The sequence below is a fragment of the Trachypithecus francoisi genome, unplaced genomic scaffold (genome assembly GCF_009764315.1).
Source record: "Trachypithecus francoisi isolate TF-2019V2 unplaced genomic scaffold, Tfra_2.0 Lachesis_group5, whole genome shotgun sequence".
Classification (NCBI taxonomy): Eukaryota; Metazoa; Chordata; class Mammalia; order Primates; family Cercopithecidae; genus Trachypithecus; species Trachypithecus francoisi.
The window spans coordinates 84,143,733-84,160,281 of NW_022681470.1; the positions used below are offsets into that span (position 1 = coordinate 84,143,733).

Consider the following 16,549-nt stretch of genomic DNA (forward strand, 5'->3'; position numbering starts at 1 on the left):
ATAAAGCAGTAACAATTCCTTACTATCCCATCAGTTGGGATAGTCCCATCAGTTGGGATCTATACAAACTGTAAATAGCCTCACCTCAGTTCAGTCTAATTTTGCCACAGAGATCACTTTTTCCCTAAGGACTCATGATCAATATTTTAAGGGTTTAGCCTTCAGGCGCCTTTTCCTGCTGTAATGGTCCAGCAGGTTGGAAGCATACAGGGATAGCTGCTCCCCTCTGTATGCCATCTTTCTCCTTCCTCCTCTCCATCCACCCATACCAGATTCTTAACCCTCAGGCAAGCCTGCCTGGCACCAGCTCCCAAGGCTCTGCATTGGGAAATCACACCAGACCAGTCTATGAGTGGCTTCCAGATGTGGGTTCAGGAGCACATCGTTAGCCTTTTAACTCCCACCCCAAATGACAGCCCAACAAACATTCCCAGTAGACCCAGTACTCCACAATTCCTGATTGATTATTTTGTTTCTCATTAGAAAGTCAAAGCCCTTGGGAAAAGTTGTGCTCTGGTGGTAGCAGTCATTTACACCTTAGTATAAACAAGGCCTCCTGTGTGCATTCTGGGCTAGGGGCACCTCCTGGAGAAATCCTGAAGGAAGCAGGTGTCTAACCATCTCTCCTTTGCTTCTTCCTCACAGGCTACAAGGAGCAGGGCATCCCACAGCAGCTGTGAGCCCACGGGAGCCGCTGGGGAGATCCAGGGGGGCCCTGTGAGGGCTGCAGCAGGCAGCTTTGGGCACAAGGACCTTTACATGTTCTCTTCTGCCATTTTCTGGACTGGGGGTGGAAAGGGGGTATTTTTAAAAATATTATTTATTTTGAAAACGCATCTGCTTTTCTCAGCAGGTTGTGAGGGCTGCCAGCCCCTCCCGCTCCGGAAAGCACTGTGGGCGCAGGCACCAGAGCATCAGAGAGCGGGGTGGAGATGAGAACGCCCACAGAGAGGCTGGGATGCTCCAGCAGGCTCCAACCGGCCTTGCTGTACCCACTGCCCACTGCAAGGGCACGCCACAGCAGCTGGGCCGGGCCACACCAGGCCCTGTCTGGGTGAGCAGGGGCTCACCAAGGGGACAGACCGTGGTAGACCCGTCCTCTGGGACCCCACCCACCTCAAAATCTGGTGCCCTCAAATCTGAGTGTTTACCTTGTGGTCTCCTGGGGGCAGCACCAGGGTGGGAGTAAGGATGGCCAGGCTCCACGCTAGCGTGGAAAGGCCCACTGTGCCCAGAGCCGGCCTGAGATCAGTCCCACAGGCGTCTCCTGGGCCTGCCTCCCTGACCGCACCCCCGTCTCCTCGCAGCTGAAATCTAAGGGCTGGGTGTGTCGTGACCTGTGTTTTCCTGGGAAGGAGAGGAGTGGCTCCTTCCCTGGGGTGAAACTGCCAGAACTGCCAGATGTTTATACACAAAATTATTAGACCGAAGCAGGAGTGGGCAGACTAGTAGTCTTTCACCCAATACTTAAAAGCATTTCTGGCCCACATTCCTTTTTCTGAAGTCATTGGGGCCAGATGTGTCTCTCAATTGAGAAATTTTAGATTTGAGAAAGACAATGCGATCCATTTATCGTACGCTTTCTAACTTCCCGGCAGAGTGTGGAACATCCTGCCTACCATCAGGCACGTGAATATTTCTGCGGAGAAACATGTGACTAGTCCCATCAGTTGGGATCTATACAAACTGTAAATAGCCTCACCTCAGTTCAGTCTAATTTTGCCACTAAGTAACTTAGGGAAAAACTTACCATTTGAGAGCTTTTGGGGTTTCAGAATTGCAAGAACAATTGTATGGGGTTGTGGACCTGGATCTGCAAACAGATGTGTTAGGAGGGTGAAATTGTCGGCATTACACAGGGACTCCTTCGGTTGCCAAGGGACCACAGGCCTCTTTAAGGAGCCCCTCTGTAAGTGATTGGGATAGGGCTAGATCCCTAATGGGGGCCGGGAGTGGGTAGAATCTAGCAGAAGTTGTCCAGACTACTGTGGATCAAGTATCAATCAAGAGAAATCATACTAAGAGGATGGACACTTAATGTCTGTTTCCTTTCCTTTCATTTTCATTCTAACATAGGAAATGCTAACAGGTGGAGCTGGCCCAAAGTCAAGCTTCTGACTCCACTTGACCCAGTGCCATTGGGCGTGTCCCTCTTTGAAGGGCTTGTTTGTCTATCAGAGACTCTGTCAGAACTCCCTGAGGGCAGGAGAAGGGATTTTGCTGGATCAAAGTGCTTGGGAAGCAGAGGCCACCATTCTGGGGGTTTCAGCCCATCTAACCCATCCACTGGGCTTTCTAATCACAGTCCTGCCTGAGGAGCGGGCCCTGCCACTCACCCCTCAGCATGGATCCCTTAGCTACTATTCGTCTTCCATTGCCACCTGGGGCTGGGCTGCTGTTTTTGAACACCTGGCAGTGTCTGTCGCGTCCTGTCCTCTCTTCCTACAGACCCCAACCCAGGCCTTTGCCTTCTTCTCTCCTGTTTGGAAGCCTCTGTGTCTTCAAGGTGTGGGATCAGATTTGGTTTTGTCTAAAAAGCTAGAACCTTCTGCTGTGTGCAGCAGGCATCCTCCAGGCTGGTGCTCGCTGCTCTTGAGGAAGCTGTGTCAGAACGGAGCCACCCCTCTACTCAGATAAAATAGCTTCAGCTGCAGGAAGCCGCCCCCTCTCATGCCCACCAGCCCACAGCCCTTCACCCCACTCCGCCCCCAGAGTTTGCCCGACACCCCCTGAGTGATGACACGTCTCAGGAGGGGCCACCCTCACACATGGGAAGGAGCAGCTTATTTTCCCGGCTTGGGCTGGGGGCGGCTGCTGAGGGGGTGAAGAAGAGATAGCAATTTATGTCGCATGTTTAGTGACACAATCCAGATGCAGGTGGGACTTTCTTGAGTGGCAGGTGTCACCCTGGGTCCCGTGTGGGACGGCTTAATACAACGGTTTGTTTGTGTGCGTGGAGGGCCATTGCGCCCCCAGATCCTCCTGTCCCCTGAGGGCTGCGACTCTAAACCTGGGAACGCATCGGCCTCAGGAGGAGGCCCCTTTCCGCCTAACTGATGTGTAGGAGAAGACAAGAGGCCCCTGCGTGTCTCCTGAATGAAGCTGTGAGGGTTGCCACGTGGGCGGGACCAGTTCAAAATAGCACCCCCGCCCCTCTAAATTAGACTGTGGTCTCCAGCATGATCATCTTCAGTAGGTAAGGGACAGTGGCTGATTTACTCCAAGTAGTTCCAGCTGGCCACTCAGACCAGGGCCAGAGTTAACTTCTCAAGCACCAGCCAGCTGAAAATTAGGGTTCTCATGCCAGCAAGTGCTTGGCTGACACACAGTCCTTTGGTGACAAAGTTGGGCTTTGCCTGGATAGTGCAGACAAGGCTGCTGGTTCAGAGGCTGCAGGGCACGTTCCAGGTTGGGGCCCTTTGTCGGTCGGAATTCAATAGGACGCTCCCTGGCTGTGGGTGTTTAGGGCAGGAATCACAGGCTTGCAGAGAACATCAGAGGCAATGAGTGCTCCCCGTACCCAACTGTGACACGGGGATCAGGGTGGCCATTCCCTTGGGTCAGAGTGGGAACCTAAAGCCAGAGTGAGCTGTGGGTGGCCTGGGTGTGTCCTGCGGATGGTGGAGACTGTTGATTTGGATGTTGAGCTCTGAGTCAATTTTAGAACCAAGGACCTCAGGCTGAGAAGGCCAGGTCTCCATGGGAGTGGCAGGATTCTGATGGCTCCCGGCTGTGGTCCCGGCCACCGGCCCACGCCTAACGCTGGGGCTGCAGAGCTCTGCTGCCAGGGCCCACTCCAGCCGGCCACGCCGCTGGCCCTGACATGGTAAGGAAGCGGCAGGCATCATGGTTCCCACCCTCAGTTGCCCCAGACCCACACATCCAGCCCCAAGAGCAGCCTCACCCAGGCACGGCGCAGGGCATTTTAGCTCCTGGGAGGGGAGATGCCTTTGTGAGTTTCACATGTCAGAGCAGAAGCTCCAAGAGAGAGTAAGCCATGTGCCCCAAAACACTCGGCTCCTAAGTGGCAGGATGGGCAAGTGGCCAGGTTGGGCCGCCCTCACAGCCTGTGCCATCCACACACTCATTACAGAACTCCCAGAAGGAGCAGAATTGCAGGCACCCCAGAGCAGTCCTGTGAAGGGGTCCTTGCCCCTCAGGAGTAATAGGGTGATTATGTCACATGTTTAGTGACATAATCCCACCTGCATCTGGATTGTGTCACTAAACATGCAATGTAAATTACCATCTCTTCTCCATCCCCTCAGTAGCCACCCCTACCCCAAGCCGGGAAAATAAGCTTCTCCCTCCCATAGGTGGGGGCGGCCCCCTCGTGAGACCTGTCATCACTCAGGGGGAGTTGGGCAAAAGCTCCTGGGAAGGTCCTGGACACCTCCACCCTGCCCCACAAGGCTCCATACTCCCACCTGCCTGGGCAGCCCTCACACCCATGCTCCCTCCTTTAGGCAGGCCCAGAAGGGTGCCCCTTCCTGAGGGTGTCGGGGAATGGTGGCAGAGAGAGAGCTGGTAGTAGGAGCTTCCCCATCCTAATGCAGAGGACCAAGTCGCCCACTCTCCCAGCCCGGGGCTCCAGCCATGCTGGCACTGGCATCTCAGAGGTGTGAGATGAACTCTGCCTCATGCAGGACGCCCAGGGCTCAGGAGCAGTAAGGAGGATGCTGCAAAAAGGAACTGCAGAAAGAAAAAAAAGCCACATGGTTAACTTTTCCCCAGGAGGGCAAAGGGGCCCGGCTCTCAAAAAGAAAAGCCAGGCACAGACCCCAACACCAAGTGTAAGGCAGCGCAAAGCGGGCTGAAACCTCAGGACCGGGGTCAAAGGCTTTCCGAAGGCCCGAAGTTCTTGAGGAGGAGGGGAAGCTAAGAGGGCCCTGGTCCTTCTGCATCAGTGTGGCTCTTTAAAATACAAAACACCCCTGAAGCCAAAAACCCTGAAACCTGTTCTTTAGCTAACCCCTTCCCTGCCCAGAGGCCTGCAATTCCGAGAATTCACTTCAGTTTTGCCAGGATCCAACCCCTGGGCCTGAGGGTGGAGAGCCCGGCCTCCTCAGGGTCCCTTCTAGGGTCCTGGGCCCACTTTAGGCTTTAATTGCATTGGCTGTTTCTTATAGTGTTAGTGAATTTTGCAAAGAAAGCCCAGAGCATTGCATCAATGTTTGGGGTCAGTGTCATTTAAATGGAAGTTCCGCAATAGTGGCTGAAAGCAGAGTTTACTGTTATTCCTCCCTCTTGCTGGTTTTGTTGGAGGGTTTTTACTGTAGGGATTGGAAGTGGGAGAGCACTTTTAAAGTGCACCCCACCCCCTGCACCCCAGCTGCACCTAAGCTCCCCAGAGACCATGACCTTGTATGTGGCTGGAGGCCTCCGGCTTAGGGAGCAGCCTGAGGCCTTTGCTGCCAACCCTCCCAGGGAAGAAGGCGGGCCTCAGGCTGAGGAAATACAGGGTTTCCTCTCCAGAGGGTTCAGTGAGCACTCAGGTAGTGGCCTCGGGCAGTCCTTGCCAGGGGAACACCTCCATGCTTTGCATTAATTAGTCAGCAAGCGCTCAGTGAGAGCTAACGTGGCCTGGTGGTCCTGTGCTTGGAAAGGATGTCCTCACCTCCACAATCCTGCCGTCCCAGCCTCCACAGGTGAAGCTGCAGGGTGAGCAGAGGCAGGTGTGGGGATGTACTCTTCCAGGACAGGACTGCCCCTTCTGCCTCCAGAGACCTCTGTGCACTGGGTTTGGGGATGAGATGCCAGCCTAGTCAGGGGAGGTGACTGTGGTCCTTCTGACTGGCTTGGATCTTTAAAATAATCACAAAAAAACTCAGCCTGAGCAGATGGGTGCGAGGCTCAGGGGCTTGTGTTTTTCATCAGTTTTCTTCCCACAAGATTCTTAGAGCTGGATGTTCACGGGATCATGGCATAGAGATGGTCACGCTCAGACAGTCATACACCGGCCCTAAATCCCAGGCCATGCAGAGAAAGGAAGAATCCCAACCAGAGTGACCCCAAATATCCCCTTGTGGCCCAGGAGTGAGTTCCGGCCTGAGTGCTATTATGACTGCTGGCGTCTCTCCAACTGCCTCTCGCCTCAGTTTACCCATCTATAGGTTAGGAACAAAGAAGGGCTCAGGCAGCCATCGTTTCCCCATTTCTGCCAGAGCCAAGGGCTTGGAGGGCCAGCCCCATCCGGGCAAGGGCTGTCCTCTCCTGCCCAGGCCTTGCCGCCTCGCTGAGGCTGGCAAGCTTCTTTCTAGCTGAACAGAAACACTGGCCCCCAATTCCACTCTCCCCTCCTGATGCTACCGCAGAGGCCAGAAAGGTGCCCTGTAGCGTCCACCGTGTGTGTGTCCTGAGTCTCCAGTGCAAGTCATCTGGATTTGCATTTAGCTGGGGAACCTCGGCCCCCAACCCTTCTCCCTCTCTGCCTGAATTTGCCAAAATGCCAATCATCCAGGCAGGTGTGGATGCCACAGTCCATCCCCATTGCATTTCACCCCCACATGGACAGAGGCACACACACACACATTCCCAGCACCTTTGACTGCTGGGGGAAGCAGGCTGGGGTCTGCCTGGAGCCTCAGGATTGGGACTTATATCCAAAGGAGCCCACACCCCCTCTTCCGGGATGGGCGCTGGCTGGCAGCACTTTTTGCCCGCATCACACCCCTGACCCCTGCCCAGACCACATGCACATGCTATTTCCTGTCTCCAGGACCCTGACCTATGGATCTCTTCCTCCCATGCACTCCTAGGGTGAGTGGGCTCAGCACCAAACTTGGCTGTGCCCATTCCCCAAGACCCCAGCTTGGCCTCCTGTGGGAAGGGGAAGGTGGACCTGACCAGAGGAGAGGGGCAGTGTTCCCACCCACCTGCCCCAGCACAGGAACCAGGGAGGAAAGAAGGCGGAGGGAGGTTCCATTCACTGTTTTCTGGGCTAGCACTTGATTGGATGTTTCAAGCAAGGGACAAAGTGATGGTGGCTGTATCAGGCTCCTCATGGGCACTGTCACCCCAGAAGGCCTGGACACCCATGAGAACCTGTGGCCAGCCCTTTTCATTGGCTAAGTTCCCTGCTGTTGTGTGTGGTGTCTTTTTTAAAAACAACAACAACAAAAAAACAACAACTGGTTTTGTGTGTATCAACTTAATTTACATACAAATGAGTGTTGTGTTGTGATTTGCAGTGTTTTGACACCGTGACTGGCTTTGTTTGGGTCTCTCTTCTTTCTGTGAAATTAATTGCTGTGCGTTTTCACTGTTCTTAGAGAAGACTCTGAGCTCCTGGAGTTTTTTTGTCTCACTTCTACCCTGACCCGCTGGGAGCCTACCCCACCCCAGTCCAGCCATGAGGGTATTTCCATCCTATTCCAATGACTGGAACCCTTCTTGGAAGAAAACGTCTAATGTCGGGGACCTAGGGACGCTTCCAGACTTGCTCTGTCTGGAACCCTGCAGCCTGGGGCCCAAGCCCGCCTGCAGCTCAGCTTTCCCCTGCACCCTCAGGACCTAGCCCCACAGACCTTCCCTGGGAGCTGCTCAGGGCTCTCCACTGCGCCCTCTAGGGGCCAAGCAGGGTTCCAGATTCTCCAGCTTTCTGCCAGCTTTAAAACCCTTCACTCAAGCAGCATTGCTGTACATGCAATGAAAAACAGCGTATATGATAGTCAAAACCTGTGTACATATCTCCATGTACATATTTATACATACACACACCTTCCTATTATAAATATATAAAGCATGACATCTCTTTGGCATTCCAAGTTTGTGTTTTTTTAAATCCTTGGAAATACGACTTTGGAAACCTTTTTCTTCCTTTCCCTCTTTTCTATGTTGTAATAAACATTCCTGTGACCTTTCTGGTAGTTTATCAAATCCCTGTGTCCTCCCGTGTTCCGAATCGGACAGATCTCTGACTGGGACAACACGCCTTCCTCCCACCTCTGCAGCCTTTGCTATTGGTGTGCTTTGCGTTATGAAGGCTGTCCTCCCCAAGGCAGGTCTTGCGTTCTTTCAGACCTTTTTCCTGAATTCCCCTTCTTCCGAAAGGCTTGTGCAAGTTACTCTTCAAACAGTCTCATCTTTGATAATCTGATCCCTTTGCAACCAGGAATTTGCGTGCTAAATCAAGCATCAGGCCCCAGATGGGGTTTACCAAGAATAAGTGTACAGATGCAGCTCATTTCCTGCTCTTAATTGTTAGACTGGTTGATGAGGGAAATGTGGGCAACATACATATTTGACAAAGACTTCTGAATAAATGAGAGTCTGGGTGAGAGTGGTTAGGAGAATGTATAACTACCTGTTCAGTTATAACGAAGGACAGGTGCACCTGGGAGAGAATTGCATCCACAACCCAGCCAATGCCTTCACTCATAATGGGATGAAGACCTACAGAACTTACCAAATTTGTGGATAAGAAGAAATAAGTATATTAGATGAATAAATCAGAATCCCAAAATCTCCTGACGGGCAGAGGCAATGTAACCCAATGAAACCTAATAGCGTTCAATGAAAGAGTTGTGCTTGGCATGAAGAAAGCTCCGTGCTTTCCTTCATCCCTGGGGAGTTATTCAACAGGCGGCTCAGTGTTCATCACGGCCTGCTGGGGCTGACAACACAGGCCATCTGGTTGCAGATGCACCAGGAGCTGCAGGCTGGGGTCCGGAATGAAACCGCATCTGCAGCGTTGCATTCAGTGCTGGGTGCCATGGGGGGGCGAGTGCTCTGACAACGAGTGTCCAGATGTCATTTCTGTCACTCACACCCAAGGCAAGGGCCCCGCCCCACCTCCTGCCATTTCCTCAGGCCAGCCCAGCACCCTTAGGGTCCACTTACCTGGAGAGAGGCTACAGTCTCAATGGCCTCGATGCTGCTGTTGTCCAAAAGAGTGAATCATCTTCAAAGCATAACCTTTGGTGAGACTTGAAGCTCTACTGCAATGGCCCCTCCAAGGCCACAGAAATGGCATCCGTGCCTAAGGTTGACTTCAGTCATTGCTAAAACCAGGATCTAAAGCCCAAGGCAGTACAATGACCCAAGGCACTCTCAGAGTTCCCCAGACACTCTAGGGAGCATTTTGTGATCATTTGCACTGTCCAAATACTCAATGTGCTCAGATTAAACCGGAATGCTCCTGGCTGGAGGGATTTTTCTGCAGTCATTCAGCTTCAGAGGGGCTCATGAGAAGGCACAATGGGAGATAGAGTTAGCTCTCCTTCCAGCACTGCCAGGCGAAGGGAGGAAACCCTTTGCATGCACTAACATTCCCTCTCTTCTCCCAGCACCAAGCCTCTTAACCTCAAGAAGGGTGACGTGGGTTGAGCCAGCCACTGCCTTTCTGTTGGGGGGTGAATAAGTGTTCCCTACCGGCAGAGGTCTCCTCAACCCCAGAAGGAAAGGGCTGTGACAAACACGAAGGCATCTGCTCCCCACAACTCCCTACACCCCAGACCCTAGGCCCTGGGAGAGGCTCGTGCTTGCCAGTGGCCAGTCACAGGAAGGGACACATGAGGATGTGCAGGGGACAAGGGGCTCGAGGAGGTGGGAAGGCAGTGTGCTTGGGTTTGAGGATGGGATTGCCGATGCGTTCCTCAGAGGAGGAGTGGGGCCCAAACCTGGTGCAGTGAAAGTCCCAGGTGGGGGACCCCGGGAGGCAAATCAGTGCAGGCTGCATGTTGGGCCACCGAACCCAGAGGATGGGTCTTCATTCCCAAGAGGACCAAGATGAACATTTCTGGGCTCCTAATACCAAGTCAGCCTGTGAGTAAAGCCTTAGAGAAGGGTCATGAGACCCAAGATTCAGTTTATATAAAACATGTCAGGAACAGCTTGGGGTGATATGTTGCAGGACTTTTCCTTAGTTCAGCCATGAAAATTCAGGCTCACAGACAACTTGAATGGTGAGTGAAACAGGGTTTTATTGGGTGAAAAGGAAGAAAAGGGGGAAACAGGGATCTCGCTAGGCTGGAGTCCCTGCTAGAGCACTTCCTGGGCGCAGCTTGAGTACCAGGTTTCACACAGGAAAGAGGGGGCAAGGCTCCTCCCTGCTGCAAATATCATGAACTTCCTGAGGCTCCACCGCACTGTGCAGGCCGGCTGGAGTTTCTGCAGGGACCCCCTCCCACCTGGCTCTCTCATTTCCCCTCTAAAGACGTTCACCGAACTGCCCTTAGATGAAGGATAAGGACGAACACCGATCTTAACGGCTTCCTGCTGACAGGGGGCACTGTTTTTGGGAAATGGCAGTCAGAGCTCCCTCAGATGCCTGTCTAAGGCTTCCCAGCAGAAGAGGCCATCATCAGAGGCTCTGGTTGCATGACTGTTTGGAGTCTGAAGGCCTGAAGGCAAGAACAGACAAACAGGATCATTAGAAAACATGTAGCAAAACAAAACAGGCCGGGCGCGGTGGCTTACGCCTATAATCCCAGCACTTTGGGAGGCCGAGGTGGGTGGATCACCTGAGGTCAGGAGTTTGAGACCAGCCTGGTGAAAACCCCATCTCTACTAAAAATGCAAAAATTAGCTGGGCGTGGTGGTGCATGCCTGTAGTCCCAGCTACTCAGGAGGCTGAGGCAGGAGAATCACTTGAACCCAGGAGGCAGAGGTTGCAGTGAGCCGAGACCATGCCACTGCACTCCAGCCTGGGCAAAAAAAAAAAAAAAAAGGAAACAAGGGGAGGGGTAAGGACAGCTCAAAAATTCTGAGACCTTTTACCAGTCTGCACAGGGAGAGGGAGGCCAAAGGCCCGACTGGCAAAAACTGGACCCTTTTGCTGGCATGTTGGGCTTCTGAGTTCCCTTCCCCTGAGCCTAATCCTAAGCCAAACAGTTTAAGGTTTGGGAAATTAACTCTTTCCAGTTCGCAGGATGCACCTGAGGGAATCGTCCCATAGTACGGAGACACAATTACCTATCAGTGAAGATAGGACAGAGGAGAAGAAAGGAAAAAAGAAGACACCTTTTAAAGGAGTCCCAGGGGTTCAGGGTACATTTGAAAGGGGTACAGACTGCAGATGAATAGCTACCCATCTGGAAAGAGGCGAGCAGGTGTCCCTGGTTCCCTTCTCTTCCTAGCAGATACTCGGAGTACATGAGAGCGTCCTCTTTCCCTCTTCCATCATTGCATCCCCGAGTCCTGGTGACCTTGGCAGGTGCCACCATGAGTGCCAAAGAGGCTTGCACCCATGAAGCAGGGAGGGCCTAGAGAATAGGAATTATCTGCTCTCACCTATGCCTCTATCTCCTACTGTCAGTAGCCTTGGAGTTCCCTAGACTTCATTTATGACATAGCTTTATCCATGAAACAGGAAGCTGGGGGTTGGCTTAATTGGCAGGAATGAGCCACGCTCACCTGCACTGTGCCTTTTAACCTCTGTTGTCATTTGTCTCTGGATCCCTCAGATCCAGTTTTCCTTCCTAGGACTTTGACCCAAAGCTTGGAATTGAGTTTGGGACAAAAATGTGTCTCAGGGGGTTGCATGGACTCCTTACCGCAAGCCAAATGCTAAGGTGAAACTGTGGAATTGAGTCCTCCTCTAACAATGGAGAGAAAAAGATGTCTTGTGACACAACCAGATAACTGGTGGCTATAGTAATGCTTGTGAGGGTTTGGGTGCGTGGTGCTTGGCTTTGGTTAGCTTTCTTGGTCTTACTTTCCCAAAAAGGAAACCTCCAAGTGATAGGCATCCTATTTATTCCAATCACCTGGCAGGACTTGCAGGATAATTGCTCAGAGTTAGAATATTGATCCAGATTTCTACATTACCCATGCCTTTTTTCTTTCTGAGCTGCAGCTGGAGATTGCTGGTTGGTTCACAGGAGCAAGCAGGGTTAGTCTAAAATGTAGGTGAAAACTTAAAAACAACCAATGAGTTTAGAATTTAATGACAAATGTATAATAAGTTTTGAAACATGATTTCTCTCTCTCCAGTCCTCATTTTTGTTAAAAAATAATCATAGGACTGAATGGTTTGCAAAATAGACTTTACTCTTACACTTGGCCTGATTAATTGCATAAAATGCAGCAAGAATAATTATTTCTACATAGGCCTTTTGGATTGGCTTTGATTCAAGTTTGTTCCACAAGGAATCTCAGACAAGACCTTTTAAAGCTGAGCCCAACCATGGGTTTGTATCCTCAAACAACTGTGAGTTTACCTTAAGGTCCCAAGATAAACTTGGAGCTCCGGGACCTCTTAGAAAGTGACATTCTTTCTTCCTTTTGAAAAGAATCAAAATCTCCAGGGTAGTTACAGTTAGAAACACAATTGACACAGTTTGGTTATCTTGGTGGTTTACAATAACTTAAAACACCAACCTTAATTATGATTGGTAGCATATACTCAGACATTAGAATCTTAGAAATCCCATACAATTTTGGAACATATATCAGTATTCACGGAAGTATAACCTAAAGAAGACTGAAAATCATTTTGGCAATCCCATGTACCTAAACATGCCAAATAATCCTGTTTACTTCTTTTTTTGGGATGTTTCAGGGGCCCTCTGAAACATCTGAAAAGCCAGGTATCAGAAAAGACAATTTTGAAACTTAAGTTTGATTTCGAGAAGCCTTTTAAATATGTTTAAAGCACCTGATACTGTGAAATAGAGTTCCAGTTTACCACAAACTATTTATTTTCTCAAAATGATGACTCAGAAATTTTAAAGAAGCAAAAGCTTTTTATAACCCTTTTGCATTTAGTTAACATGTTCACACAGAGAACCTCTTCTGCAAGATTAATTTCCACAGCTTTTCCACCACTTGTTTGAACCTTCAGCTTTCCCTATCTAACTCAAAATAATCCTTTAACCCTAGGCAAATGTTTACATGTCCATGCCTTCTTATAACCTTTTACATAAAAATCACATTTTACTCTTCTTACACCCCTTGCATGTAAATCTATTTTTGGTAGTTTCAATTGCATGTCATAATTGTAACTCCTAGCAATTTTTAACTTTAAGGTAAAACTTGGTAAGTTGAATTGTGTGCTAACTGCAGTCAAGGTTTGCCGTCTTAGTTAAGGGCCTGGTTAGTTCCATATGTCCCCAAGCCTGACCAGTTATGAAGCCGGCAAGTCAAATAGTTCTCAAAACCCAAAAAGCAGTTTATAACCTGAAAACACTTAGCAAACTTTGCATCTGACCTGCATTAATAATCTTCACAGCTGTTTTTATTTCTCAAAGATTAAAGTCACATGAACTGAAAGGTACCACAGATTTTATATTCCCTTTGAAAAATATTTGAACCAGGCCAGCGCAATGGCTCATGCCTATAATCCCAGCACTTTGGGAGGCTGAGGTGGGCAGATCACCTGAGGTCAGGAGTTCGAGACCAGCCTGGCCAACATGGTGAAGCCCCAACTCTACTAAAAATAGCAAAAGAAAAAAGAAAAAAAAAAATGAGCTGGGCGTGGTGGTGTGCTCCCATAATCCCAGCTACTCAGGAGGCTGAGACAGGAGAATCGCTCGAACCTGGAGGTGGAGGTTGCAGTGAGCCAAGATCACGCCACCACTCTCTAGCCTGGGCAACAAGAGCAAAACTCCATCTCAAAAAATAAAAATAAAAAAAATTTTGGTCCAAGCGCTTTTCTTTAGGCCAAATTAATTAGAGCTCTTTTTACAGACGTCACACACAGTACATACACAGACAGGCACAAGAAAACCCCGTTGCTGGGTGGGACCCTTTAAGGGACAGGACAAGGAGAACATGAAGATACCAACCAGAGACAGTCATCCCCTAAGGCAGGATTGTTAAAGCCTTGCCAAGAGGTTACTGGCCATGCCCCAGCATGCAAAACAAGATGGAGGCTTGCGGCACAAACCATACAGACTTGCAAAGCACATCAGATTGGCCACAGCCCAACATTAGCCCCACAAATCCTTTTTCACAATTAAAGCTTTACAGAGAATATAAACAGGGATTCTTATCATTCCTAGCCTAGCAAAATGTCTTCTAGAGAGAAAAAAAAAAAAACTTGCTTAAACTTAACTGCTGACGGGGTGGAGAAGAGGAAAGAAAAAAGGTTTAAAAATCCCTGGGGAAGAACCTCTTATTCTTATACAAGTGGTTCCTCCATCAGGGAGAAAAGTTTACTGCCCAGTGAAGCTGACCCCCTGGCTGGGGAAGGGGAAGGCTGCTGTGGTGGTGCATGGCTTGGAACAAGCCAGCCAGCTGTGTGGGACCCTTGGGCCATGCATTGCAGCTCCCACACAGAGGGGAGAGGGAGCAAGGAGCCCCCGCCAGCCTGTCCTTCCCCCAAAAGTAAGGAAAGGACCTTTCTCCCGACCCTTGGGAGCCCCCCGGGTTTGGGGGCATGTTTGGGCTACCCTCAGAAGTTGGAGGATTAAAACGCTTAGGAGCAACAGTGAGAGGTTTTGAGTCCCCATTTCACTTACCACTTCTCCAGCCCCCAAATGGGGCGCCAAAACTTTTGCAGGACTTTTCCTTAGTTCAGTTAAAGATGGGGTTCTTTGTCCCATGGCCAGGAAAATTCAGGCTTGCAGACGATTTGAATGGTGAGTGAGACAGGGTTTTATTGGATGCAAAGAAAGAAAAGGGGGAAACAAGGAGTCGCGTTAGGCAGAATCCCTGCTAGAGCGCTACTGCCACAGCTTGAATCTCAGATTCCATCCAGGAAGACGAGGGGCCAGGCTCCTCTGCTGCAAACATCCTGAACTTCCTGAGCCCCCACTTCAGTGGGCAGGCTGGTTGGAGTTTCTGCAGGAGCTCCCTCCCATCTGGCCGTCTCAATAATAATAATAACCGTTGCCATTTGTGTCATGACATATGTTTACAAAGCACTTTCCTCCATCAAGAAGAGATTCCAACTGAACCTGCATTTACTGAGTGTCTACCACATGCCAGGATGTTCATCTGTGCTATTTTATCTTCCCAAATAGATAAGATGGTTGAGACTATTGTCTCATTAATATCTGAAGACACAGGCTAAAAGAAGTTAAGTTAAGCAACTGGTCCAAAGACTCACAGCTGGGTAGTGGTGGAGCCAGTGCTATCCAGTCTCTTATGTCCCATAGGGCTTCTCGGTCAGAGATTCTTCCTCCTCTCCCTTCTTGAAAGACACCTTCTTGAATCCCCGACCAAAGATGCTTCTAGAAATGGTAGTTGAGGTTTCTTGACCCCCTGTGAGGAGAGGATTAGGCGGCCCTTTCACCTGCAGCATCACCTGCTGCCCTAAGTACCTGCTCTGGGCATGTGGATGGACCTGCCTGAGGTAATAGGGCAATGGCAAGAGTGGAAAGCAGGCACATTCACTGAGCCGGGGCCTGGATCTTCCTTCATGTCCACGATCAAGAACCAGAAGGAGGGACAAGAGGAGCTGGACTCCCTCCATGTATGCATAGCTGGGGAGCTAGAACAGCAGTGCCACCCCCAGCCCAGCCCAGCCCTCACGTTTCCTCACGGTCTGCTAGAGAAACACAGAGCTGAAAGTGTCAATTCAGCCACCGCAATGTCACTCAACCAAAGCAATGATGAGCCTTTGCCCAGGAAGCAGCAGGCTGAGCTGCTCCTTGAGCAGGGTGGGCGTGTTCCCCGAATGGAGCTCCCTTCCCCAGGCCCTACCCCCGCCCCCAGCCAGCAGGCAACCCCTGAGGTGCTGGGATGAAAAACTGCCCAGGGGTGGGTGGCTGTCAGCTGGGTCATGCAGACCTTCTCACATAGTGGCTGCTAGGGACTGAATTGTGCCCCCTCCTAATTATTGAAGTCCTAATTCCCAGGACCTCAGAATGTGACTGTATTTGGAGACAGGCTTTCTAAAGAGATAATTCAGTTAAAATAATGTCATTAGGATGGCCCTAATCCTGCATAATTGGTCCTTATAGGAAGAGATGATACTTGGGAGGCTGAGGCAGGAGGATCACTTGAGTCCAGGAGTTTGAGTCCTGCCTGGGCAACATAGAGAGACCCTGTCTCTGAAAAAAAAGAAAGAGAGAAGAGATTAGGACACAGACATACACAGCACACAGATAAAAGACCAGGCCAGGTGCAGTGGCTCATGCCCATAGTTCTGGCACTGTGGGAGGCTGAAACAGGAAGATCACTTGAGGCCAGGAGTTTGAGACCAGCCTGGGCAGCATAGAAAGACCCCATCTCTAAAATATATATTTTTAAATTATCCAGGCATGATGGCACACACCTGTAAGTTCCCAACTACTTAGGGAGCTGAGGTGGGTGGATCTCTTGAGCCCAGGAGTTTGAGGCTGCAGTGAGCCATGATCACACCATTGCACTCCAGCCTGGGTGACATAGAGAGTAAGACTCTGCCTAAAAAAACAAAAAACAAGCAAAAACAAACAAACAAACAAACAAAAACCATGAGGAGACATAGAGAGAAAACAGCCATCTACAAGCCAAGGAGAGAGGCTTCAGAAGGAACTGACTCTGCCTACAACTTGATCTCGGACTTCTGGCCTCCAGAGCTGTGACAAAATAAACTTCTGTTGTTTACGCTACCCAGCCTGTGATTCTGTGTTGTGGCAGCCCTAGCTAACTAACACAATGATGTGACACAGGGATTGTTGAG

At 50.3% G+C, this 16,549-nt stretch overlaps 1 protein-coding gene across 2 annotated transcripts in view; it reads left to right on the top strand.

The window, feature by feature from the left end:
- Window positions 1-7,862, top strand: part of STUM (stum, mechanosensory transduction mediator homolog) — a 63,691-nt gene extending 55,829 nt beyond the window's left edge. For both annotated transcript variants that reach the window (XM_033197365.1, XM_033197366.1), the window contains one exon: window positions 646-7,862. In XM_033197365.1, coding sequence (XP_033053256.1) covers window positions 646-680 — 35 coding nt within the window. In that variant the 3' untranslated portion in view covers window positions 681-7,862. The remainder of the gene's footprint in view (window positions 1-645) is intronic.
- The last annotated feature ends 8,687 nt before the right edge of the window (window positions 7,863-16,549 follow it).